Below are 24,971 nucleotides of genomic sequence, written 5' to 3'. Positions count from 1 at the left end.
GCCACACCCCTCACTGTTGCCCCACCCCCACATTAGCCCCCGGGAGCTCCTCCCCATGGATGACCCCACCCCTTTGATGGCCCCACCCCTTTGAGAGGACCCACCCCCTTGAGAGCCCCGCCCCTTCAAGAGCCCCACCCCCTTGAGAGCCTCACCCTCTTTGAGAGCCCCACCTGTTTTGAGAGGCCCCACCCCCTTTGAGGGCCCCACCCCCTTTGAGAGGCCCCACCCTCTTAGGCCCAGCCCACCACAGCTCCGCCCAATGCTTGGCCCCCACCCACTTCAGCCCCGCCCCCAGCAGCCCCACCCACCACAACCCCTTGCTCCCCATGCCCCACCCCCCAGCCCCGCCCCCTCGCCCCGCCCCGCCCCCCGCCCGCGCACCGGCAGCTCGGCCTGGTTGATGCCGAGGAGGAAGAGGAGCTGGGCCAGCAGCAGGGCGGTGGCGGCGTGGCGGCGGATGCTGTGGCGGTTGGAGCGCAGCCCCCGCAGCCCCCCCAGCGCCAGCACGGCCAGCAGCAGCCCCGCCAGCCCCACCCCCAGCGAGGCGTAGGTCAAGGCCGCCAGCGGCAGGATCTCCCCGTTCTGCGGCACCCCGAGACGCGCCCCTCAGGGAGACACGCCCACCGGGGACACGCCTACCGGGGACACGCCCACCGGGGACACGCCCCCCCCCCAGCCACATCCGCCATGCCCCTTCCTTATAGGCACACAGTGCCTGGGCCCTGCTGCTGGGAAGCCCCGCCCACAATGCCACACCCACGGGAAACCCCGCCCACGTCGCTCAGCCCCGCCCCCGGGAACCCCACCCACCCTGCACGGCCCCACCCCTCCTTGGAGCCCCTCCCACCTTTCTCAGCCCCACCCCATAGGCCATCCCCAATCCCACCCCACTTGACCCCTCCCCTTCTCCCAAGCCCCGCCTGCCCCCTTGTCCCCTCCCCCTTACTGCAAGCCCCGCCCCTGCCACCTTACAGCCCCGCCCCCCAGCAGGGCCCCTCCTGCCACCCCCGTCCCCTCTGTGCCCCATGTCCGTGCCCCAGGGCCCTGCCACCGGGTCACCCCCACGCTCCAGGCCCCCCTGGGTCCCCCCATGTCCCCCCGTGTCCCCCGGGTGCCCCGGATCCCCCCGTGTCCCCCCATGTCCCCTGGGTCCCCCCGGGCCCCACCTCGCGGCGGGAGATGTCCATGAGGACGGCGAAGCTGGTGAGGTGGTGGCACTGGCAGCTGACGTGGCTCCGGTTGCGGAAGACGACCTCGCAGCCCCGCGCCGACCAGCCGCCCGCGCCGCCCGCCCTGCGCCGGCACCTCAGCCACCGCCGGGGACACCCACCCCGCCCGGGGACACCCACCGGCACCCTCGGCCACCGCCGGGGACACCCACCCCCCCCGGGGACACCCACCGGCACCCTCGGCCACCGCCGGGGACACCCACCCCGCCCGGGGACACCCACCGGCACCCTCGGCCACTGCCCAGACACCCACCCCGCCCAGGGACACCCGCCGGCACCCTGTCCCTGCCACCCACCCATGGCACCAGTGGCTGGGCTGGCCAGTGTGGCCCTGTCCCTCTGGCACCCACTTGTGACACCAGGGACAGGGCTGCCACCCTAATGTCCTGTCCCCATGCCACCCACCCGGCCACCAGCACCAGGGATGCCACCCCACGGCCCCGTCCCCGTGTCACCCATCGGGGCCTGGGCCACCCAGCGTGACCCTGTCCCCATGTCACCTAACAGGACAGGGATGCCACCCCACAGCCCTGTCCCCATGCCACCCACCCGGCCACCAGCACCAGGGATGCCACCCCACAGCCCCGTCCCCGTGTCACCCACCAGGGTCAGGGCTGCTGGACACGGCCCCGTCCCCATGCCACCCACCCGTGCCCCCCAAGGACAAGGCTTCCCACCATGTGCCACCCCCTCCCTGCCGATCAGGGCACCCACCCCGCCCCGTCCCCATGTCCCCTGTCCCCCCGGGGTGTCCCCGTCCCCCGCTCACAGCAGGGAGTGGTTCCAGAAGACGCAGATGGGCTTGGAGCGCTCCTGGGTCTCCAGCAGCCGGAACTGGAGGGTGATGGGCTTGGCCAGCACCCGCGGCGCCCGCGCCCCGCCGGCGTGCACGCTGATGCTCACCACCGGCGTGTTGATGATGGGGCGCTTGGGCACCCTGGGGTGCGGCGGGGTCAGGGCCCCCCCCAGGCAGGGGGTCCCACTGTGCCCAGGCCCCCCAGCACCCCACGGGCACCCTTTCCTGGGGATGCCCTGGGGCACCCCTTGTCCCCAAGGTCCCAGCACCCCAGAGACTCCCTCCCTCACCCTGGCACCCATGGGCACCCTGCCCAGCCCCCTGTGCCCCCTCCCCTGGGCACCCCACGGGCACCCTCCCTGTCCCAGCACCCCAGGGGCACCCTTTCCAGTCCCTCCCCGGGGATCCCTGGGCGCCCTGGGGGCAACCCATGGCCCCCCATCTCCCAGCACCCCAGAGATGCCCTCCCTCGCCCTAGCACCCACCCCAGCCCCCTGTGCCCCCTCCCTTGGGTACCCCATGGGCACCCTCCTCAGCCCCTCGTGCCCCCATGCATGGACACCCCACAGGCACCCTCCTTGCCCCCTCCCATCTCCCAGCACCCCAGAGATGCCCTCCCTCGCCCTGGCACCCCACGGACACCCTCCCAGCCCCCTGTGCCCCCTCCCCTGGGCACCCCACGGGCACCCTCCCTCTCCCAGCACCCCAGGGGCACCCTTTCCTGGGGATGCCCTTGGGCCACCCCCTGTCCCAGCACCCCAGAGATGCCCTCCCTTGCCTTGGCACCCACGGGCACCCTGCCCAGCCCCCCCGTGCCCCCCCGCTGCCCCCCGGTCCCGCGGGCACCTGAGGCTGCGCTTGTCGGTGTCGTACTGCTCGGGCAGGAGCCCGGCCAGGGTGCGGTAGATGATGACGCTGGCGATGGCCTGGCCCTCGCCCAGCGCCGGGTGCCGCTTGCGCCGGGTCACCAGGGTCACCTCCTCCTCCTCCTCCTCAGCCTCCTCTGCAGCCTCTTCATCCTCCTCCTCCTCCTCCTCCTCCTCCTCCTGCCCGCCCGCGCCCTGTGGCGGCTGCCCGTGCCCGGCAGAGGGGTCTGGGGTGCGCAGGCAGGGGTTGGCATGATGCTCTGCCAGAGCCACGGCCGTGCCAGTGTCCCCAGCCCTGCCAGCCCCATGCCAGTGTCCCCAACCATGCCAGCCCCATGGCCACACTGGGGTCCCCCCATCCTTGCCAGCCCCATGCCAGGGTCCCCCCAGCCCTGCCAGCCCCATGGCCACACCAGTGTCCCCAACTCTGCCAGCCCCATCCTGGGGTCCCCAGCCCTGCCAGCCCCATGGCCACACTGGGGTCTCCCCATCCTTGCCAGCCCCATGCCAGGGCCCCCCCAACCCTGCCAGCCCCATGGCCACACTGGGGTCCCCCCATCCTTGCCAGCCCCATGCCAGGGTCCCCCAACCCTGCCAGCCCCATCCTGGGGTCCCCAGCCCTGCCAGCCCCATGCCAGGGTCCCCAGTCGTGCCAGCCCCCCCTGGCCAAACGGGGGTTCCCCCAACCCTGCCAGCCCCATGGATGCAACAGGGTCCCCAACCCTGCCAGCCCCACACCGGGGTCCCCATGGATGTGCGGGGTCCCCCCCCAGCCTGCGCCAGCCCCCCGTCACCCCCCGGGACTCACGCCTGCCCTCGGGGGGCCGGAAGACGCTGTCGGGCAGGATGACGGTGGTCTCCAGGTCGGGGGGCTTCTCCCCCCGCAGCGCCTCGTACCGCGGCAGCCGGGCGCCCGCGAAGCTGCCCTTGTCCAGCCGCACCACCGACACCACTGCGGCACCGCGTCACCCGGGGCCCCGCGGCACCACGCGTGCCCTGCGCCCACAGCACCCGGCACCCACGGTGCGGGTCCCCGGGTACGTGTCCCCTGGGCGCACGCGTGGCAGCGTCCCCAGTGCACGCACGCACACAAGTGCCCATGTTCCTGGGTACACGTGTGTCCCCCGGGCACACAGGTAGCAGGGACATGGCACTCATGTCCCCAGGCTGCACGTGTCCGTGTCCCCAGGCACACGCATGCCCATGTCCCCGGGCACACGCAGAGCCGTGTTCCCTGGCACATACCCATCCCCTGGGCACACACATGCCCACAAGCCTGGTCACACGCATGTCCCTGGTCACACATGTGTCCCCAGACACATACATGTCCCCAGTCTTCAGCATGCAGGGGCCCACAGCCCCAGTCACACACACGTCCATGTCCCCAGGGGCACAGGTGTCCTTGGGCACACACGTGTCCCCAGGTGCACGCATGTCCCCTGGGCACACACGTGTCCGTGTCCCACGCACACACATGTCCCCAGGCACACACGTATCCCCCAGGCACACGCATGCCCATGTCCCCAGCACACGTGTCCTCGGGCACACACGTGTCCCCAGGTGCACGCATGTCCCCTGGGCACACATGTGTCCGTGTCCCACGCACACACGTGTCCCCAGGCACACACGTGTCCCCCAGGCACACGCATGCCCATGTCCCCAGCACACGTGTCCTTGGGCACACACATGCCCCTGACCCCAGCACACACATGTCCTTGGGCACACGCATGTCCCCAGCACACACGTGTCCTTGGGGATACGCATGTCCCCAGCACACACACGTCCCCTGAGCACACGCATGTCCCCAGCACACACATGTCCTTGGGGATACGCATGTCCCCAGCACACAGACGTCCCCGGAGCACACGCGTGTCCCCAGGCACACCCATGCCCACGTCCCCAGCACCCCCTGCCCCAGGCGCACGCCTGTCCCCGTCCCCGGGGGGCCCCGCTCACCGATGTTGGGGGTGACGATGGTGAAGGGGCTGAGGTAGGTCTGGGGCATGTTCTGCGCCAGGGCGCTGGCATAGTCCTCAAAGTGCTTCAGCAGCCAGGCCGTGCCCCCCTCCGTCTGCTGGATCAGCTCCCAGTGCCGCTTGTTGCTGGCATCCAGCAGGGCACTGCCCACCCGCAGCAGGTTCTGCCGGGACGGGCAGGGGTGGGCAGTGCCGCTGGGGGCCCGTCACCCTGCTGTCGGGGCTCCTGCACCAGGCCACGCTCCCCGGTGGATAATGGCGTGGAGGGGGCACCCCGGCACTGCCAGCTGCTCCCAGCCGTGCCCTGCCCCAGCACGCACCCCCTTCCGAAAGGCTGCCCATCACCCTGGCATCCAGCCTCCTGCATCAACCCACCCATGCGGGTGCCCATCACCCCGGCATCCAGCCTCCTGCACCAGCCCCTCCGTGAGGGTGCCCATCACCCCGGCGTCCAGCCTCCTGCATCAACCCACCCATGCGGGTGCCCATCACCCCGGCATCCAGCCTCTTGCAGAGGCCCAGCTGCAAGGGTGCCCATCATCCTGGCATCAGGCCTCCTGCCACCAGCCCACCCTCCACTGCCGCTCTGGGCATGGAGAGGGCACGCTGGCACCTTTCCAAAGGCTGCCCATCACCCCGGCATCTGGCCTCCTCCACAAACGCCCCACCTGCCATGAGGGTGCCCATCACGCTGGTGTCAGGCCTCCTGCACCAGCCCACCCATGAGGGTGCCCATCACCCTGGCATCCAGCCTCCTGCCCCAACCCATGCTCCCTTGCAGCTCTGGGCACGGAGAGGGCACCCCAGCACCCTTCCAAAGGCTGCCCATCACCCCAGCATCAGGCCTCCTGCACCAACCCACCCATGAAGGCGCCCATCACCCTGGCATCCAGCCTCCTGTACCAGCCCCCTCCGCGAGGGTGCCCATCACCCTGGTGTCAGGCCTCCTCCACCAGCCCACCCTCCACTGCAGCTCTGGGCACGGAGGGGGCACCCCGGCACCTTTCCAAAGGCTGCCCATCACCCTGGTGTCTGGCCTCCTCCACAAACTCCCCACCCACCATGAAGGTGCCCATCACCCTGGCGTCGGGCCTCCTGCCCCAACCCACCCGTGAGGGTGCCCATCACCCCAGCGTCAGGCCTCCTCCACCAGCCCACGCTCCCCTGCAGCTCTGAGCATGGAGAGGGCACCCCGGCACCCTTCCAAAGGCTGCCCATCACCCCGGCGTCAGGCCTCCTGCCCCAACCCACCCATGAGGGTGCCCATCACCCCGGTGTCCAGCCTCCTCCACCAGCCCACGCTCCACTGCGGATCAGGGCACGGAGGGGGCACCCCGGCACCCTTCCAAAGGCTGCCCAACACCCCGGCGTCAGGCCTCCTGCCCCCACCCACCCATGAGGGTGCCCATCACCCTGGTGTCCAGCCTCCTCCACCAGCCCACGCTCCACTGCGGATCAGGGCACGGAGGGGGCACCCCGGCACCCTTCCAAAGGCTGCCCATCACCCCGGCGTCAGGCCTCCTGCCCCACCGCCCTGCACCCCAGCCAGGTGGGTGCCCATCACCCCGGTGTCAGGCCTCCTGCCCCAACCCACCCATGAGGGTGCCCATCACCCCGGTGTCCAGCCTCCTCCACCAGCCCACGCTCCACTGCGGATCAGGGCACGGAGGGGGCACCCCGGCACCCTTCCAAAGGCTGCCCATCACCCCGGCGTCAGGCCTCCTGCCCCCACCCACCCATGAGGGCGCCCATCACCCCGACGTCGGGCCCCACCTCGGTGAAGTGGACGTCCTGGGTGGCGGCCAGGCGGAAGCCGCGCTGGGCGCTCTCGTGCTGCAGCAGGCGGCTGGCCAGCCGGTACGCCAGGCGCAGGTCGCTGCCGAAGTAGGCGGCGGTGCGGCGGGTGGCGTCGTGCAGCTGCAGGGCCACGCGGCGCGACTGCGCCGGGTCCAACGCCGAGTCGTTCCGCGCCAACCGTTCTGCCTGGGAGGGGGTGGCACCGTCAGCGGGGACGCGGTGGTGGCGGCGTCCCTGTCCCCGCGTCCCCCCCGCGCCGCTCACCCAGCCCCGGAGGGCGGCGAAGGCCAGGGAGCTGCAGTTGAAGAGGTTGGGGGGCAGCCAGCCCTTGTGCTCGTCACAGTGCCGCACCGCTGTGCCTGCGGGGACACCGCGGTGTCACCATCCCTGCCCCGGCCCAGCGGTGACACCACCGGGTCACGCCACGCCACCCCGGCCCCGGCCCAGCGGCGCCACCACCCTCGTACCCCGGCCCAGCGGTGCCACCGCAGTGTCACCACCCCCGTACCCCATCCCAGCGGTGCCACCGCAGTGTCACCACCACCATACCCCATCCCAGCAGTGCCACCACCCCCGTACCCCATCCCAGCGGTGCCACCGCAGCGTGACCACCCTCATACCCCATCCCAGCAGTGCCACCGCCCTCATACCCTGTCCCAGCGGTGCCACTGCAGTGTCACCACCCTCGCACCCTGTCCCAGCAGTGCCACCGCAGTGTCAGCCCCATCCCAGCAATGCCACTGGGGTGTCACCCCCTCTCAGCCCCATCCCGGCAGTGCCACCACCATGTCACCCCACCCCAGCTCCATCCCAGCAGTGCCACCACCGTGTCACCCCCCTGCCCTGTCCCAGCAGTGACACCATGGTGTCACCTCCCAGCCCCATCCCAGCGGTGCCACCATGGCATCACCCCTCCGAGCCCTGTCCCAACGGTGCCACCACGGTGTCACCCCCCCATCCCTGTCCTAGCAGTGTCCCCCCCACCCCATTCCAGCGGTGCCACCATGGCATCGCCCCCCTGACCCCATCCCCGCAGTGCCACCACGGTGCCACCCCCCACCCCGTCCCCGTGTCCCCCACCTACCGACGGATCCCTTGGGGCAGGGGGCAGCGGCGGGCAGCCCGAAGCGGGTCCGGGGCCACCAAATGCTGGCCTCGATGGCACGGGGACAGCTGTCGTAGTTGACTGCGGGGCAAAGCGGGGCATCCCACCAGGGTGACAGCAGTGGCACCCGCTCGCCGGCACCCAGGGTGACAGCAGGGTGTCACAGGGTGACAGCAGTGGCACCCGGTCACCGTCACCCACCTTCGCAGCCGCTGGCCGTCACCTCGGCGAAGGGGTTGTCACAGCGGTCGCAGTGGCGGCCGATGACACCGGCCTTGCAGGGACACTGCCCGCTGGTGGCATCGCAGAGACGGGACAGGGACCCGGTGGGGTAGCAGTCGCAGAGCAGGCAGGAGTCGCTGCCCGCCGGCCGGTAATGGTTCTCCTGGGGTGACACAATTTGGGGGATGTCACGGTCCCCTGGGGCCACCCCGGGCACGGGGCGCTGGGGACGGGGACGCACCTTGCAGCGACACTCGCCCGTCGTCTTGTTGCAGTCGGGGTCGAAGCCCTTGGTGACATCGCAGCTGCAGGGGCCACAAGTGGGGTGGCCCCACCACCCTCGGGGACACGGCTGGGCCTCCCTGCCGGGGTGGCACCGCACGCTGGGGCACTGCCACCCTGCCCGTCCCATGCCCACCCCGTCCCTTGCGTGGTCACCGTGCCACCCTCGCACGCTGACAAGGAGGGACGGGGCGCGCGCGAGCGCGACGGGCGCCCGGACGGGCGCCCGTCGCGCTCGCGCGCGCCCCGTCCCTCGCTGCCACTCACTTGTGCTCGCAGTAAGGACCGAAGTGACCTTGGGGACACTCGCACGTGTAACCGTGCGCCGAGCCCGGCTTGCGGGTGCAGGTGGCCGGGGACTGGCAGGGGTTGAGGGCACAAGCGTTGACGCAGCTGTCCCCGAAGTAGCCTGGGTACGAGGACGGGCACGGTTGGGGACATCGTAGGGAAAGGGGTGTCACCAGAGAGGGTGGCAGCGCCCAGGTGACAGTGACGGGGGGGTGGCAGTGCCCTGGGGACAGTGACAAGGGTGGTGGTGCCCAGGGAGGGTGGCAGTGCCCTGGGCACGGTGATGGAGGGGCAGTGGCCAGGGAGGGTGGCAGTGCCCGGGTGACAGTGACAAGGGGGTGGCAGTGCCCTGGGCACAGTGATGGAGCTGGCAGTGCCTAGAGAGGGTGGCAGTGCCTTGGGGACAACGATAGGGGTGGCAGTGCCCTGGGGACAGTGACTGGGGGGCAGTGCCCTGGGCACAGTGACAGAGAGGGTGGCAGTGGCCAGGGAGGGTGGCAGTGCCCGGGTGACAGTGACACGGTAGGCAGTACGCAGGTGACCGTGACAATGGTGGCAGTGCCCAGGCAAGGTGGCAGTGCCTTGGGGACAATGATAGGGGTGGCAATGCCCTGGGGACAGTGGCAGGGAGGGTGTCAGTGCCCTGGGGACAGTGATGGGGTGTCAGTGCCCAGGTGACAGTGACAAGGGGGTGGCAGTGCCCTGGGAAGAGTGATGGAGCTGGCAGTGCCTAGGGAGGGTGGCAGTGCCCTGGGGACAGTGATGGGGGGCAGTGCCCTGGGGACAGTGCCAGGGAGGGTGGCAGTGCCCAGGTGGCAGTGATAGGGGGGTGGCAGTGCTCTAGGGACAGTGACAAGGGGGTGGCAGTGCCCAGAGAAGGCAGCCATGGCAGTGGCAGCAGTGCCAGGGGTGGCAATGCCCAGGGGACAGTGAGGGGTGGCAGTGCTGGGGTGGCAGTCCCCGGGGGTGGCAGTGCCAGAGTGGCAGTGCCGGGGTGGCAGTGAGGGGGGTGGCAGTCCCCGGGGGTGGCAGTGCTGGGGGTGGCAGTCCCTGGGGGTGGCAGTGCCGGGGTGGCAGTGAGGGGGTGGCGGTGCCGGGGGTGGCAGTGCCAGGGGATGGCAGTCCCCGGCGGTGGCAGTGCCGGGGGTGGCAGTGCCGGGGGTGGCAGTGAGGGGGTGGCGGTGCCGGGGTGGCAGTGCCGGGGGTGGCAGTGCCGGGGTGGCAGTGAGGGGGTGGCGGTGCCGGGGTGCCCGCGGACGCTCACCGGGGTGGCAGCGGCAGGAGAAGCTGTCCCAGTCGTCGCTGCAGGAGCTGTGGGGCGGGCAGGGCCCCGAGTCGCAGGGGTCGGGCAGGGCGCAGCCCCCCTCCACGTTCACCTGCGCCGCCTGCGCCACGCTCAGCGCCACCGCGCTGGCCGCCGTCTCGCCCACGCGCACGCCCTGCGGCACCGCCACATTGTCAACCCCCCGCCCTGCCTCAGTTTCCCTCGCTGGAGCCCGAGATCCCCCCCCCCCCCGTGCCACCCCGTCCCCATGTCCCCGGTGCCACCCCCGGGAGTTACACCCGTGCCCCCATGTCCACATCCCTGTCCCCGTGTCCCCGCAGCCCTGTGCCCGTGTGCCCCCGTCCCCACCCAATGTCCCCATGCCAACGCCCTGTGCCCGTGTCTCCATGTCCCTCTGCCTACGTCCCCATGCCCTGTGCCATGTCCCCATGCCCATACCCCCGTCCCTTTGCCACCACCCCGTGCCCATGTGCCCCGTCCCCATGCCCCGTGTCCCTGTGCCCAAACATCCTATGTCCCCATGCCCATGTCCCCGTGCCCATGTCCCCACATGCAACCCATGTCCCCCTGCCTGTTAGGTCCCATGTCCCCATGCCACACACCCATAGACACGCCCCTGTCCCCATTTGATGTCCCCATGCTCTGTGCCCATGTCCCCATGTCCTTAACCACGCTCCATGCCCACATCCCTGTGCCCGTGCCCATGCCCCCAAAGCCATGCCCATGTCCCCATGTCCCTGTGCCGCGTCCCCATGCCCCCACAGCCATGCCCACGTCCCCATGTCCCTGTGCCGCGTCCCCATGCCCCCACAGCCATGCCCATGTCCCCATGTCCCCATGTCCCTGTGCCGTGTCCCCATGCCCCCACAGCCATGCCCACGTCACCGTGCCCATGTCCCCGTGCCCATACCCATGCCCTGTCCCCGAGTGTCCCACGTCCCGGTGCCTTATGCCCACGTCCCCATATCATTAACCATGCTCCATGCCCACGTCCCCGTGTCCCCGTGCCCCCACCGCCGTGCCCACGTCCCCACGCCCTATGCCATGTCTCCATGCCCCTTTGCCAGCACCCCCACGCCCGATGTCCCGTGCCCAAGTCCCCCTGCCCACACCGCCCTGCCCGTACCTGCAGGCAGCCGCGGAAGCCCTGCTCCACGGTGCCACCGTCGCCCGCCAGCCCCCCGATGCTCAGCGTCCGCAGCCGCAGCCCCTGCAGCTCCCCGGCCATGTCGGCCACCGCCTGCGGGCGTGGGGTGGGTACTCAGACACCCATGGGTGCCACGGTGGTGAGCAGGGCTGGGTGCCCGCCCCGTGCCTCAGTTTCCCCTCGGGGTCCCACCCTACCTGGTGGCGGCCGTAGTCAAGGGCGAGGAGGAGGAGGGTGGCGGGCGGGGGGCGGCCGGGGGCCCCCCGCAGCTCCAGCTGGAGGTGGTGCCAGTCGCCGTCGTTGACCTTGGCGTGGGGCAGCCGCAGCCAGGCCAGGCGCGAGCCCCCCTGCCAGATGCCCGCCTCTGCCTGCCCCTCGCTCAGCTGCCGAGAGGGGTGTCAGCGCCATGCCCCCCCCAGGAGAATCCCCCCGGGACTGGCCCCCAGGCCAACCCCCCCCCCAAAAGGGCAATACCCCCCTCAAGGATGGCACCCCCCAAGTACTGCCCCCCAAAGGAGACCCCCTCAGCACTGTCCCCCATGCCACCCCCCCCCCCAAAGGGCAATACCCCCCCCAGGGGCAGCCCCCCCAATGGAGACCCCTCCCAGCACTGTCCTCCAGGCCACCCCCCCAAAGGGCAATACCCCCCCAACAGGAGGATCCCCCCCAGCACTGTCCCCCAAGCCAACCCCCCAAAAGGGCAATACCCCCCTCAAGGGTGGTACCCCCGGCACTGCCCCCCCAGGGCAATACCCCTATGGCAATACCCCCCTCAAGTAAATACCCCCCAGGAAAATACCCCCTCCCAGGGCAATAACTCTCCCCAAGGACAAAATACCCCCCGGCACTGCCCCCAGGGTGACACCCCCGTGCCGATCCCCCGCCACGGCCATACCCCCATGGCCATAACCCCCCTGCGGCAATGCCCCCCCCCGGCACTGCCCCCAGGGCGATCCCCCCGCCACGGCCCCACCGCCCCGGCCCGCCGTGGCACACCTGGATGGTGAGGGTGGCGTGGGGGCCGGCGCTGGCCCGCAGCAGCAGCCCCCGGGGGTGGCGGGTGCGGAACATCAGCCCCAAGTGCCAGGGCAGGGTGACGGGCAGTGCCAACCCGCTCCAGGACAGCCGGCTGCTGCCCAGGAACCGCTGGGGACTCGCCATCTCTGCGGGGGGACGGGGCGTGGGGTGGGTGCCGGTCCCCCCGCCGACCCGCCATGCCCACCCCGGTGCCCCCCGGTACCTTCCTGGCAGGTCTTGCCCCCGAAGCCCAGCGGGCAGCGGCAGCTGAAGCTGTCCCACTCGTGCACGCAGGTGCCACCGTTGTGGCAAGTGTTGGCGTCGCACAGCGTCTTCTTGGCGGGACAGCCTGCGGGGGGGACGGGAGGGCACGGGGTTGGCCGCCCCCCCATCGCCCGGGCCCCCTGCCCCCCAGCCAGCCCCACGGCCCGCCATGCCCCAGCCCCACGGCCCCATGCCCGGGGGGGCACCCAGACCCTCGGGCACTGGGTCCCAAGTCCCCCCCACCCATTCTCCAGACCCACGGCGCTGGCGTGGTGCTGCCCCCAGACCCCTCTCCAGCCCCACACTGGCCCCCCATGCCCCAGTCCCATGCCCAGAGGGTGCGGAGTCCCCAGCCCCACGTGCCCTTGACCCCCTCCAGCCCTGGCGCCCCCCAACCCCATGTCCCCATGCCCAGGGGACACAGCTCCCCCCATGCCCCCTGCACCCCCATCCAGCCCCACAGCCCTGGCACCCCCCCCGACACCAGACCCCCCACCCCATGCCCAGGGGACCCAGCCCTAGCCCCCCCGGGCCCCCCCGGGCCCCGCACCGGGCAGGGTGCCGTTGTTGGCGATGAAGGCGGCCATGTCGACGGGGCGCTGGTCGATGTGGAGGTGCCGCATGCACCCCACGAACTGGCGGCTGCGGATGGGGAAGCTCTCGGGCAGGGTGGGCACGCCGCCCAGCAGCAGCGGCCCCGTCAGATCCAGCGACCTGCAGCACCCGCCGTCACCCATGGGGACCCCGAGGGACCCCCAAGGGACCCCCACCCCCCCACCACCCCATGGGGACCCCAAAGGGACCCCCAACCCATGGGGACTCTGAGGGATGCCAAGGGCCCCCCACCCATGGGAACCCCAAGGGAACCCCCACCCCACCACCCATGGGGATTCCAAGGCACCCCCAAAGGACCCCCAACTCCCCACCCATGGGGATCCCAAGGGACCCACAAGGGACCCCTCCACCCATGGGGACTCCAAGGGACCCTAAGGGACCCCCCAAAGGATGCCCCCACCCATAGGGACCCCAAGGGACCCCCAACCCCCTCCACCCACGGGGACCCCAAGGGACTCCCAACTCTCCACCTATGGGGACCCCAAGGGACCCCCCACTCCCCCCCCAACCCATGGGGACCCCAAGGGACCCCCCACTTGCCCCTCCACCCATAGGGACCCCAAGGGACCCCCAACCCTCCACCCATGGGGACCCCAATGGACTCCCCCACTCATGGGGACCCCCCACCCACCCACCTCCTCACCCACGGGGACCCCAAGGGACCGCCAAGGGCCCCTCCCCACCATGGGGACCCTAAGTGACCCCCCAAGGGACCCCAACCCATGGGGACCCCAAGGGACCCCCCCTCACTTCTTGCTGCCGGACTGGGTGCCCTGGGCGGCACAGGAGTAGTTGCCCAGGTGGGGGCCGAAGCGCAGGGCCATGCCGGTGTCGCAGTCGTCCACCGTCACCACGGCCACCTTCTGCTCCGAGGGGCCCTGGGGGAGCCCCGACCGCCCCAGCACCGGCTGGGGGCAACGCCTGAGCGCGGGGCCCCGCTGCCCCCGGCCCCGCAGCCTTCGTCCCGCTCCTCCTCCTCCCTCTTCCCTCCAGCCCTGGTGCCCGCCGGCCCCCAGACCCCCACCCTGCTCCCCCATCCCTCCGGCCCCCCAAATCCCCACCTCCATCCCCTCCATCCCCCCAAAACCCCCTCCCCACACCCCCATCCCTCCGTCCCCCCAAATCCCCACCTCCATCCCCTCCATCCCCCCAAAACCCCCTCCCCCCTCCCCTCCGTCCCCCCAAACCTCACCCCGCTCCCCTCCGCCCCCCGCGTGCCCCCACCTTGTTGTAGTAGTGGAGCTGGACCCGGTGCCACTGCCCGTCGCTGACCCCGCCCGGCACGAAGGGTGACACCGTGGTGGTGGTCTCGCCTGCGGGCACCGGCGGTCGGGCAGCGGGCACAGCCCGGGGAGGGGGCACGGGGCGGGGGGACAGGGGGACGGGGGGACAGGGGGACGGGGCTGTGGTGCCATGACAGGGCCAGGGATGGATGGGATGCCTGGGGTGCAGCGCCAGGCAGTGACTGGGATCCGGTGCCAGGCAGTGCCAGGGATGCAGCGCCAGGGATGGGATGCCCGGGGTGCAGCACCAGGCAGTGCCAGGGATGCCACGCATGGGATACAGTGCCAGGGATGGGATGCCCGGGATCCAGTGCCAGGCAGTGCCAGGGATGCAACACACGGGATCCAGTGCCAGGGATGGGATATCCAGGCCGTGTGCCAGGGATGCAGCACCAGGGATGGGATGCCCGGGATGCAGCGCCAGGCAGTGCCGGGGATGCACAGTGTGGGATGCAGCGCCGGGGATGCAGTGCCAGGGATGCGATGCCCGGGAGGGAATGCCGGGGATGCCGTGCCGGGGCGCGGCGCGCGCGGTGCCCGTACCTGCCGAGAAGGTGAGCTGGACCTGCTCGCCCACGATCTCCAGCGCCACGAAGTCGTGCTTCTCGTTGAAGCGCCCGTTGTAGAGCAGGAGCCCATCCCGCTCCTTGGTGGCAAACCTGGGGTGGGGACGAGTGCCAGGCTCTGCCCATCACCCCCGGCCCCCCGCTGTGCCCCCCCAAGTGCGCCCCGTCACCCCACAGCCCCGTCACCCTGTGCCCACCGGGGTACACCGGCACCCATCACCCCCTGCCCCACGGGCTGCCCCCCACCCCATTGCCCCCATACCGAGGGGCCACCCCGCCACCCCACACCCCATTGCGCCCACCCTGTGCCCGCAGGGTGCCACACCATCCCCTGTCCCATTGCTCCTGCCCATGCCCGTGGAGTGCCCACCAGATGATGCCAATGGGGCACCCAGCACCCCACACCCCAAATGATGCCCACAAGGCACCCATTGCCCCACACCCCATCGCCCCATCTCTTGCCAACAGGGCACCCATCACCCCACACCCCAAATGATGCCAACAGGGCACCCATCACCCCACGCCCCATCTGATGCCAATGGAGCACCCATCACCCCACACCCCATCGCCCCATCTCATGCCAACAGGGCACCCATCACCCCACACCCCAAATGATGCCAACAGGGCACCCATCACCCCACACCCCAAATGATGCCAATGGAGCACCCATCACCCCACACCCCATCGCCCCATCTCATGCCAACAGGGCACCCATCACCCCACACCCCAAACGATGCCAACAGGGTACCCATCACCCCACACCCCATCTGATGCCCATGGGACGCCCCCCACCCCCCACCCATCCGACGCCCGCGGGCCCCCTCGCCGCCCCCCGGGGCTCACGTCAGGGCGAGGGTGAAGTGGAAGCGCTGGCGGAGGCCGCGGAAGGTGAGGAAGGAGCGCGGGGGGAAGCTGCGGGTGCTCATGGTGCAGAAGGGCTTCTCGTAGTGCCCGGGGGGGCACTGGCAGCGGAACCCCCCCACCAGCAGGTTGAGGCAGGTGCCCCCGTTGCGGCAGACCCCCGGGGCGCAGCGGCCCCCCCGGGCGCTCAGCTCGCACCGCTCCCCTGCGCGAGGCCCAGCTGGCACCCGGCACCGCGCCCAGGGCGCCGGGCACCCCCGGCACCCCCAAAATGGGGGGGTGGGGTGGGGTGTCCCCTCTCCCATCCCACCCCCCATCAGCTCCAGGGCGGCTTTATCCCCAGCTCCATCGCCGTGGCAACCACCTCCCGTCGCCATGGCAACCAAATCAAAGCCCCCTCCCCCACCAGCTGGCACCCCCCACCCAGGTGTCCCGTGGGGGCTGGGGGTGCCAAAGGGTCCCCAAGGTGGGTGGGCGCTGTCCCCAGTGCCACCAGTCTCCCAGTGAGTGACACACACCCCCCCCCCCGCTGGCCAGCCATGGTGGGGAGCAGAAGGCCAGGCCACTGCGGTGGGAACAGGGTGTTCCCGCACCCCAAGGTGTCCCCAGGGTATCCCCAGGGTGTCCCCAAGGTGTCCCCAGGGTGTCCCCAGGGTGTCCCCCAGGCTCTGCCCCCACCAGTGTCCCTGTCCCCTGCCGCTGACCTCCTGCAGGGACCACACTGGGGTGGAGGGACAGAGGGGACAGGGAGAGGGGACATGGAGGGAGACAGGAGGACATGGGGGACAGGGGGGACATGGAGGGGGAACAGGGAGAGAGGGTGGAGGGAGAGGGGTGGGGTGGAGAGGGGAGGGAGGTGGAGAGGTGGAAGAGAGGAGGAAGATAAAGGTGTTGGGGACAAAGGGGAGGAGGGATGATGGAGGGAAGAGGGATGGAGGAGGGAGGGAGGAGGGATGATGGAGGGAGGGAGGAGGGATGATGGAGGGAGGGAGGGAGGATGATGGAGGGAGGGATGGGGGAGGGAGGAAGGATGGAGGTGGGATGGCCGATGGAGGACGGCTGACGGAGGGACAGCTGAGGAAGGAACGGCTGACGGAGGGCTGAGCAGGATGAAGGGATGACCACGATGGATGGCGGAGGGCCAGCAGAAGGGAGAGGTGAGGGAGGCTGATGAGGAACGGGATGAAGGCTGATGGGAATGGATGATGGAGAACCGGAGTGGGACAAAGGGATGGTGGGGATGGATGATGGAGGGCGAGCAGGAGGGACAGAGGATGGAGGGCTGAAGGGGAGCGGGATGAAGGGATGGTGGGGATGGACACCAAGAGGACGGGACCACCACTGGAGGGCTGAAGGGGAACGGGACAAGGTGACACCGGGGACCGCCGAGGGAGGGAGGCGCCGGGCTCTAACCGGTGAAATCCTCGTGGCACTCGCAGGTGTAGCCACCCTCGCGGCTCCGGCACCGCCCGTTGCTGCCACAGGGGCTGGAGTAACAGAGGTCGATCTCCGTCTCGCAGTAGTCGCCGGTGAAGCCGGGCGGGCAGCGGCAGCGCAGGCCGGTGACGGGATGGATGGGGCGGAAGAGGATGGTGTCAGAAGCGAGGAAGGGCGCCGAGCTGTCGAACTGGAGGACGGAGACGCAGCGCATGTAGTTCTCGCAGGGCTCGCGCAGGCAGATGTTGTCGTCGAAGGGCAGGACCCGCTGGGCCGAGATGGCGGCCAGCAGCGAGCGGTTGAGGTAGAGCCGCTCCTGCAGCTCCTCGGAGGAGAAGAAGCGGGCGCCGTGCCCCGAGGCGGGCAGCAGCACCGAGAGGCTGACGTTGAGGATACGGGCGGTCCCCACGTCCGTGTCCGTTTGGATGTTGAAGAGGACGACGCGGTGGCGGGGGGTGGCCAGGACGGCTGCCACCCCCTCGAGGAAGCGGCTGAGCAGCGGGGAGAGGAATCGCTCCTGGGACATGTCGGCCAAGCGCAGGGTGATGCTGTTGCTCAGCATCTCGTCCGTGATCACCGTCACCCGCAGCGTGCACTGGGCCGTCGCGCTGTGGACCCCGTCTGCGGGTGGGGGGGGAACGGGGTGGGGGTCAGTGACGGCGCCGGCCACCGCAGGATGGGGACGGTGGTGGTGATGGGGCACCCGTCCCGCTTGGCCACCGCGGGATGGGGACAGTGGTGGCTATGGGGTGCCTGACCTGCTTGGCCACCATGGAATGGGGACAGCACTGGTTATGGGGTGGTGCTGGCTATGGGGCTCCCATCCTGCTTGGCCACCGTGGGATGGGGACAGCAGGATGGGGCCAGTGCTGGCGCTGGTTATGGGGCACCCGGCCCACTCGGCCACTGTGGGATGGGGCCGGTGCCGGCTATGGAGGGCCAGTCCTGCTCAGCTACCGCAGGATGGGGCCAGCGCTGGCTATGGGGACGGTGCTGGTTACTGTCCCACTCGGCCGCCATAGGATGGGGACGCTGCTGGCTATGGGGTGCCCGTCCCACTCGGCCACCGCAGGATGGGGTCAGCAGGATGGGGACAGTGCTGGCTATGGGGACGGTGCTGGCTATGGGGACGGTGCTGGCTATGGGGCACCCGTGCCACTCAGCCACTGCAGGATGGGGACAGTGCTGGCTATGGGGTCCCATCCCTCTTGGCCACCGTGGGATGGGCACAGCACCCGCGCCAGGGCACCCATCCTGCTGGCCACCGCAGGATGGGGACAGCGCCGGCCATGGGGCACCCGTCCCGACTCACCCGGCAGCGCCGTGGGGTGGGGGGTGGGGGGGCGCAAAGGGATGCCCGGCACTGGGGCGCCCACCTTCCTCCTCCTCCTCCTCCTCCTCGTCCTGGCCGGGACAAGGGGCAGCAGGATGCGGGACAGATGGAGAGCGGGCGGCGGGTGGACAGATGGACGGAGGGAGCGTGGGGACGGCCGGGTGGGGAGGGGGCCGGGGGGAGGGAGAAGGGGGTGACGCTGGGGGGCCGGGGCTGCCCGGTGGCCCGTGGCTGGTGGCCAAGGGGGGGGTTGCCATGGCTGCGGCCGCGGGGGCCCAGCTATGGCCGGAGCCTTTGTTCCCCTCCCGGCTGCCCCCGCGCTGAGGGGGGGCACGGGGGGCCCCCTGCCCCCACCCTTTGTGCCCTGGGCCCCCCCCCTTTGTGCAGCTGGAGCAGGCACCCCAGCCCGGGGGGGCTACGGGGGGCAATGGTGGGGGGGACACGTGGTTGGGGACAAGGGACATCACGACACGGCCCGTGACTCAGTTTCCCTCCCTGCCCGGGGGCGGCTGAGGAGCCGCTCCCCCACCGCAGGGTGACCCCCACCCCGGCAGCACCCACTGCCCCCCCCCCAGCCCAAACCACACCAAGGACCCCCGGCACAGCCCCCCCTTAGCCCCTTCCCGCCACTGACCCCCCCAAAGAGATGCATTGGGTTTGGGGACCCCCCAACGGAGAGGCCAGGTTGCCAGGACCCCCCCAAATGCACACACCAGGCCCTGTCCCCCCCCCCCCAATATAAGCACTGGGGGCTTCTGGAAACACATGTGTTTGGGTGCCAGGTCCCCCCCAAATACGGCACCGGACCCTGAGCCCCCCAAAATTCACCCATCGGGCCCCCCATAGCATCCACGTAAGGGCAGCAGCCCCCCCCCCCGCACACACCAGGCCCTGCCCCCCAAACACACGTACGGGCCCTGTGCCCCCCCCAAACGCACGCCGTGGGTCCTACCCCCGCCACCCACAGCGAGGTGCCAGGACCCCCCAAATACACACAGAGGGTCCTGCCCCCCCAAACCCCTGCTCCGGGGTCCTGACCCCCCCGCCAAAAAAACCCATGCACTGGGGTATCAGACGCCCCCCCAGACACCCCAGGGCTGAGACTGGGGTGGGGAAGGAAAAGGGGGTGCTGGGGACCCCGACTGCCTCCAGCCGGGATGTCGGGGGGGTGGGGGGGCCACAGCATCCCCATCACACCCCCCCCCCCCAGATCTGGAAGGTGGGGGCAGCCAAGGTGGGGTGGTGGGACCCCAAAACACCTCAGCTCCATGCAGAAGTGGGGGGGGGGGGGCACCCACAAGGGCTTTCCCAGCCCCAAACCTTAGATTTAAGATGGGGGTCTTAAGATGGGGGTCTTACCCGAAACGGAGACCCTCATGACGGCCTCCAGCGGGCGGTTGTTGTCCAGGGCGGGGCTGAGGCGCAGGTCCCCGCTGCGGGGGTCCAGCAGCACCAGGTTGAGCTCGTTCCCTTGCTCGAAGGCGTAGGTGAGGCTGTCGGAGACGTCGGGGTCGTGGGCCGGGATGCGGCCGATGACCCCCCCGGGGAAGCTGCCCGAGCGGTTGGTGATGTAGTTGTTGAAGAGGATCTCAAAGTTCTTGAGTTGGGGGCTGTTGTCGTTGACGTCGCGAAGGCGGATGTGGACGGTGGCCCGGCTGACCAGGGGGGCCGAGGTGGCTTGGACCACCATGACGTACTCCGCCTTGGACTCGTAGTCCAGGTCGGCCAAGGCGGTGAGCTCGCCGGAGAAGATATCCAGCTGGAAGACCTCAGGGATGTTGCCCTCCACGATCTGGTACATGATTTGGGCGTTGGTGCCCTCGTCGGGGTCGGTGGCCGTGATCCGGGCCACCACCAGCCCAATGGGGCTGTTCTCCTCCACGAAGATGTCGAACTCGTCCCGCTCGAAGACGGGCGGGTTGTCGTTGACGTCCAGCACCGTCACTTGGATCTCCACCGGTGTCCGCTTGGCCGGGACCCCCTTGTCGACGGCAAATGCCCGCAGGGTGTAAAGCGGCACGTTCTCCCGGTCGAGGCGGCGCAAGGTGCGGACGATGCCCGAGGTGGACTCGATGATGAAGTCTCCATCACCATCGTCACCCCCTTGGAAGGTGTAGAAGACCCTGCCGTTGAGCCCCGAGTCGCGGTCAGTGGCGGAGACCTGGAGGACGCTGGTGAAGGCGGGCACGTCCTCGTAGATGGAGCCCTGGTAGGAGTCGCGGAGGAACTGGGGCGCGTTGTCGTTGACGTCGCTCACCAGGATCTCCAGGTAGGTGGTGTCGGACTTCTGCGGGATGCCGTTGTCACGCGCCGTGATGGCCAGGGTGTAGGACACCTGGTCCTCGTAGTCCAGCTCCATCTGGGTGGTGACGGCCCCCGTCTCGGCGGCGATGCGGAACTGGGGGATGCTGTCCTCCATCAGGTAGGTGATGCGGGCGTTCTCCCCCGTGTCCTCGTCCGTGGCGCTGATGACCACCACCGTGGTGCCCACCGGCCGGTCCTCGTTGACATTGACGGTGTAGTGGGAGCTCTGGAAGACAGGTCGGTGGGTGTTGGCGTCGGTGACGTTGATGACCACCTGGGCCGTGTCCTGGCGGGTGCCGTCGGAGGCGGCGATGGTGAGGAGGTACTGCCGCTCCAGCTTGTAGTCCAGGGGCAGGGCGAGGGAGATGAGCCCACCACCGCTCTGGCTGGTGATGGAGAAGCGGTTGCGGGTGTTGCCGCTGGAGATCTGGTAGGTGATGACACTGTTGGCGTCGCGGTCGACGGCGGAGACGGTGAGGACGCTGGTACCCACCGCCGCATCCTCGTTCAGGCGGGCGCCGTACTCCCGTTGCGTGAACTCGGGGCTGTTGTCGTTGACGTCCAGGACGGTGACGCTGACGCTGGCCGAGGAGGCCATGGGGGGGTTGCCCTGGTCCTGCGCCTCCACCTCGAAGCTGTAGAAGTCCACCGCCTCCCGGTCCAGCTCGGAGGCCACCACGATCCACCCCGTGCTGTTGTTGATGGCGAAGGGGAAGCCGGCGCCGGTCTCCAGGAGGGTGTAGACCAGTCGGCCGTTGTCACCCGAATCGGCGTCGATGGCTTGAACGTGGATGACGGAGTAACCCACTGGCACGTTCTCCAGCACAGTGGCCTGGAAGGGCGTGCTGACGAAGATGGGGGCGTTATCGTTGACGTCCAACACCTGGACGGTGACCAAGCCGCTGATGTTGGAGAGGGGCGGGCGGCCGCCGTCCTGTGCCCGGATCCGTAGGGTGAACTCCTTGCTGACCTCGTAGTCCAAGGGGCTGACCACGTCCAGCGCGCCCGTCTGCGCGTCGATGTAGAAGTGGCCGCGGGTGTTACCGCTGACGATGCTGTAGTGCACCAGGGCGTTGCTGCCCTTGTCGCGGTCGGTGGCCGTCACCCGCAGCACGGCCGAGTTGGGCGCCACGTCCTCGGGGACCTGCGCCACGTAACGCTTCTCGCTGAACTGCGGCGCGTTGTCGTTGTCGTCCTCCACGGTGATGCGGACGGTGGCCGTGGCGCTGCGGGGTCCCGGCTCCTGGCCCTGATCCGTGGCCTCCACCAACAGCTCGAAGGCTTCCACCGCCTCGCGGTCCACGGGGCCGCGGGTGCGGATGACGCCCGAGCGGGGATCGATCTCGAAGACCTCGTTGGCGCCGCCGGCGTTGAGGAGACGGTAGAGGACGTTGGCGTTGGGACCGGCATCGCCGTCGGTGGCCCGGACCGTCAGCACCTCGTAGCCCACCTCCAGGTTCTCCCGCACACTCTCCCGGTACTCGGGCTGCTCGAAGGCCGGGTCGTGGTCATTGGCATCGGTCACCGTCACCGTCAACGTGGCCATGGCGCTGCGCCGGGGCGTGCCGTGGTCCACCGCCGTCACCCGGAAGACGTGGGTGCTCTTGCTCTCGCGGTCCAGGGGGGTGGCGGTGGTGATGGCGCCGGTGACGGGGTCCATGGCGAAGAGGGCGTCGGAGCGGCTGTCGAAGAGGGCGGCCATGGTGTAGCGCAGCCGGCCCGCCTCCCCCTCGTCGGGATCCACTGCCGTCACCCGCGTCACCGGCGTCCCCGCTGGCCGGTTCTCCCCCACCGAGGCCTGGTAGCTGGAGGGCTGGAACTGCGGCGCCGTGTTGGGGCTGCGGCGCTGGCGGGAGTGGCTGCGGGTCACGGGGCTCCTGGTAGCCCCCGTGGTCAGGGAGTCCCCAACACCCCCGGTGCCCATCGTCTCCCCGGTGCTACTGGTGGCCCTGGGGACTTTCCCAGTGTCCCCATTACGTCCAGTATCCCTGGTGCTCCTGGGGACTTTCCTGGCGCTCCTGGGGACTTTCCTGGCGCTCCTGGTGTCCCTGGGGACTTTCCCAGTCTCCCCAGCGTGTCCAGTATCCCTGGTGCTCCTGGGGAGCTGGGTGCCCCCAGTGTCCGCAGCGTGCCCAGCATCCCCGGTGCTCCTGGTGTCGGTGGGGATGGCGGTGTTCCCAGTCTCCCCAGTGTGTCCAGTATCCCTGCTGCTCCTGGTGTCCCCGGGGACTGGGGTGCTCCCAGTGCGTCCAGTGGACCCAGTATGTCCAGTGCTCGCGGTGCCTCCAGTGTCCCCGGTGCGTCCAGTGCTCCCAGTACATCCAGTGTCCCCGGTGCCTCCAGCGCTCGCGGTGCCTCCAGTGCTCCCAGTGCCTCCAGCGCTCGCGGTGCCTCCAGCGCTCGTGGTGCCTCCAGTTCTCCCAGTGCGTCCAGTGCTCGCGGTGCCTCCCGTGTCCCCGGTGCTCCCGGTGCCTCCATGGCCTTGGGCCCCCTGGGGGCTCCCGCCGCCGCCGGTGCCGCCGATGCCTCGGGAACCCCCGCCGCCGCCGCCGCCGCCGTCCCCGTCCCCGCTGGAAGCTCCGGCTGCCGGGGCGGGCCCGCGGCCGCCGCTGTCCCCGGTGCCGCTGGAAGCGCCGGTGCTGAGGGAAGGCCCCGCTCCGCCGCTGTCCCCGGTGCCGCCGCTGTCCCCGGTGCCGCCGCGGGGCCGGAGCAGCGGCAGGGGGGCGCCGGGCGGGCAGGTGCCGGTGCCGGTGCCGGTGCCGGTGCCGGGCAGCAGCAGCAGCAGCAGCAGCAGCGGCGGCAGCAGCGGCGGCAGCGGCGGGAGGAGCGCGGCCCCGCGGGCGGGCGGAGCGCCCATGGCGCGGTGCGGCCGCTGCCGCCGGTGCCCGCTGCGCCCCGCGCCGCCGCCTGCGCCCCTCCCGCCGCCCGCGCGCGCCCGCCGGGGCGGGGCCGCCGCTGCACCGACCTGCGCCGCGCTTAAAGGAGCCGCCGCCCCCCCCCACCCCCACCCCCGGGCACCGCCACCGGCCCCGGCCCCGCCCGGCGGGGGGGGGGGGGGGGGGCACGCACACGCGGGGGTCTTGCACACGCGTGGGAAGCGCACGTTGCACGGGGCACGTAGGCGCGCGCCTTGCACGCGCACCGAACACGCACCTTGCACGCGCACAGGCGTGTCGCGCGCCCACGCGCATCGCGCACATGCACGCGTCGCACGCACACAGGACACGCACGGGGCACACGCAGGGTGCACACGCATGGACTGCGCACACACCGGGCACGTGCAGCAGCACACACGCTACTCACACATGCACACGGCATGCACATGCACAGAACATGCACCTTGCACGCACACAAGCATGTTGCGTGCACACAGAACACACGCGTGGCATGCACAGGGCACATGCAGCAGCACACACGCTACGCACACGTGCACACAGCACGCACAGGGCCTGCACACACAGAGAACATGCCCCTTGCGCGCACACAGGCGTGTTGCGTGCGTGCATACATATTGCACGCCTAGACGTGTCGCACACATGTATTGCACGCACACAGAACACGCACATTGCACACAGGCGCACACACACGTTGCACACAGGCACGTTGCACGGACACAGAACACACACGTTGCACACACAGGCATTGCACGCACACACACGTTGCACACAGGCACGTTGCACGCACACAGAACACGCACGTGGCACACACAGGGCATGCACACACGTGAACTGCACGCACACGGGGCACATGCAGCAGCACACACGCTACGCACACGTGCACTTGGCATGCACAGGGCCTGCACACACAGAACACGCACTTTGCACAAACACACGTATTGCACACAGACACATATTGCACACAGACACATTGCACGCGCACAGAACACGCACATGGCACACACGGGGCGTGCGCACGCACGAACTGCACACACACAGGACACACAGCAGCACACACTGCACACACGCAATGCACACAGCATGCCCAGGGCACGCACACACACGTCGCACGCACACGGAACGCGCACATTGCACACGCAGGCTGCACACGCGTGGCCTGCGCCCACATGCGGCACACGCAGCAGCACACACTGCACACACGCAATGCACACAGCATGCCCAGGGCACGCACACACACACGCTGCACGCACACGGAACGCGCGCATTGCACACGCAGGGGGCACACGCGTGGCCTGCGCCCACACGGGGCACACGCAGCAGCACACACGCAATGCACACACACGCACCGGGCACGCACACAGGCAGGTCATACATGACACACGCGTGACGCATCCCCCC

General features: G+C 70.2%; 1 protein-coding gene across 2 annotated transcripts in view; it reads right to left on the bottom strand.

Annotated features, from left to right (window-relative positions):
* CELSR2 (cadherin EGF LAG seven-pass G-type receptor 2) overlaps positions 1-23,533 on the bottom strand; it is a 32,204-nt gene extending 8,671 nt beyond the window's left edge. For both annotated transcript variants that reach the window (XM_087761830.1, XM_087761831.1), the window contains exons 1-24: positions 19,732-23,533; positions 17,016-17,660; positions 15,585-15,807; positions 14,719-14,834; positions 14,117-14,205; positions 13,643-13,800; positions 12,828-12,991; positions 12,237-12,362; positions 11,993-12,159; positions 11,194-11,379; positions 10,976-11,089; positions 9,829-10,003; positions 8,544-8,685; positions 8,236-8,356; positions 7,974-8,157; positions 7,752-7,853; positions 6,932-7,026; positions 6,644-6,853; positions 4,851-5,034; positions 3,703-3,846; positions 2,875-3,121; positions 2,002-2,169; positions 1,170-1,296; positions 385-585 (exon numbers count right to left, since the gene is read on the bottom strand). In XM_087761830.1, the coding sequence (XP_087617956.1) occupies positions 385-585; positions 1,170-1,296; positions 2,002-2,169; positions 2,875-3,121; positions 3,703-3,846; positions 4,851-5,034; positions 6,644-6,853; positions 6,932-7,026; positions 7,752-7,853; positions 7,974-8,157; positions 8,236-8,356; positions 8,544-8,685; positions 9,829-10,003; positions 10,976-11,089; positions 11,194-11,379; positions 11,993-12,159; positions 12,237-12,362; positions 12,828-12,991; positions 13,643-13,800; positions 14,117-14,205; positions 14,719-14,834; positions 15,585-15,807; positions 17,016-17,660; positions 19,732-23,533 (7,890 nt within the window). The remainder of the gene's footprint in view (positions 1-384; positions 586-1,169; positions 1,297-2,001; positions 2,170-2,874; positions 3,122-3,702; positions 3,847-4,850; positions 5,035-6,643; positions 6,854-6,931; positions 7,027-7,751; positions 7,854-7,973; positions 8,158-8,235; positions 8,357-8,543; positions 8,686-9,828; positions 10,004-10,975; positions 11,090-11,193; positions 11,380-11,992; positions 12,160-12,236; positions 12,363-12,827; positions 12,992-13,642; positions 13,801-14,116; positions 14,206-14,718; positions 14,835-15,584; positions 15,808-17,015; positions 17,661-19,731) is intronic.
* Between the last annotated feature and the right edge of the window lie 1,438 nt (positions 23,534-24,971).

Source organism: Nipponia nippon, unplaced genomic scaffold (assembly GCF_047370975.1).
Source record: "Nipponia nippon isolate SJK-2023a ecotype South Korea unplaced genomic scaffold, ASM4737097v1 scaffold_25, whole genome shotgun sequence".
NCBI lineage: Eukaryota > Metazoa > Chordata > Aves > Pelecaniformes > Threskiornithidae > Nipponia > Nipponia nippon.
The sequence above is the reverse complement of the archived record's forward strand: the minus strand, read 5'-3'. Positions and strand labels throughout refer to the sequence as shown.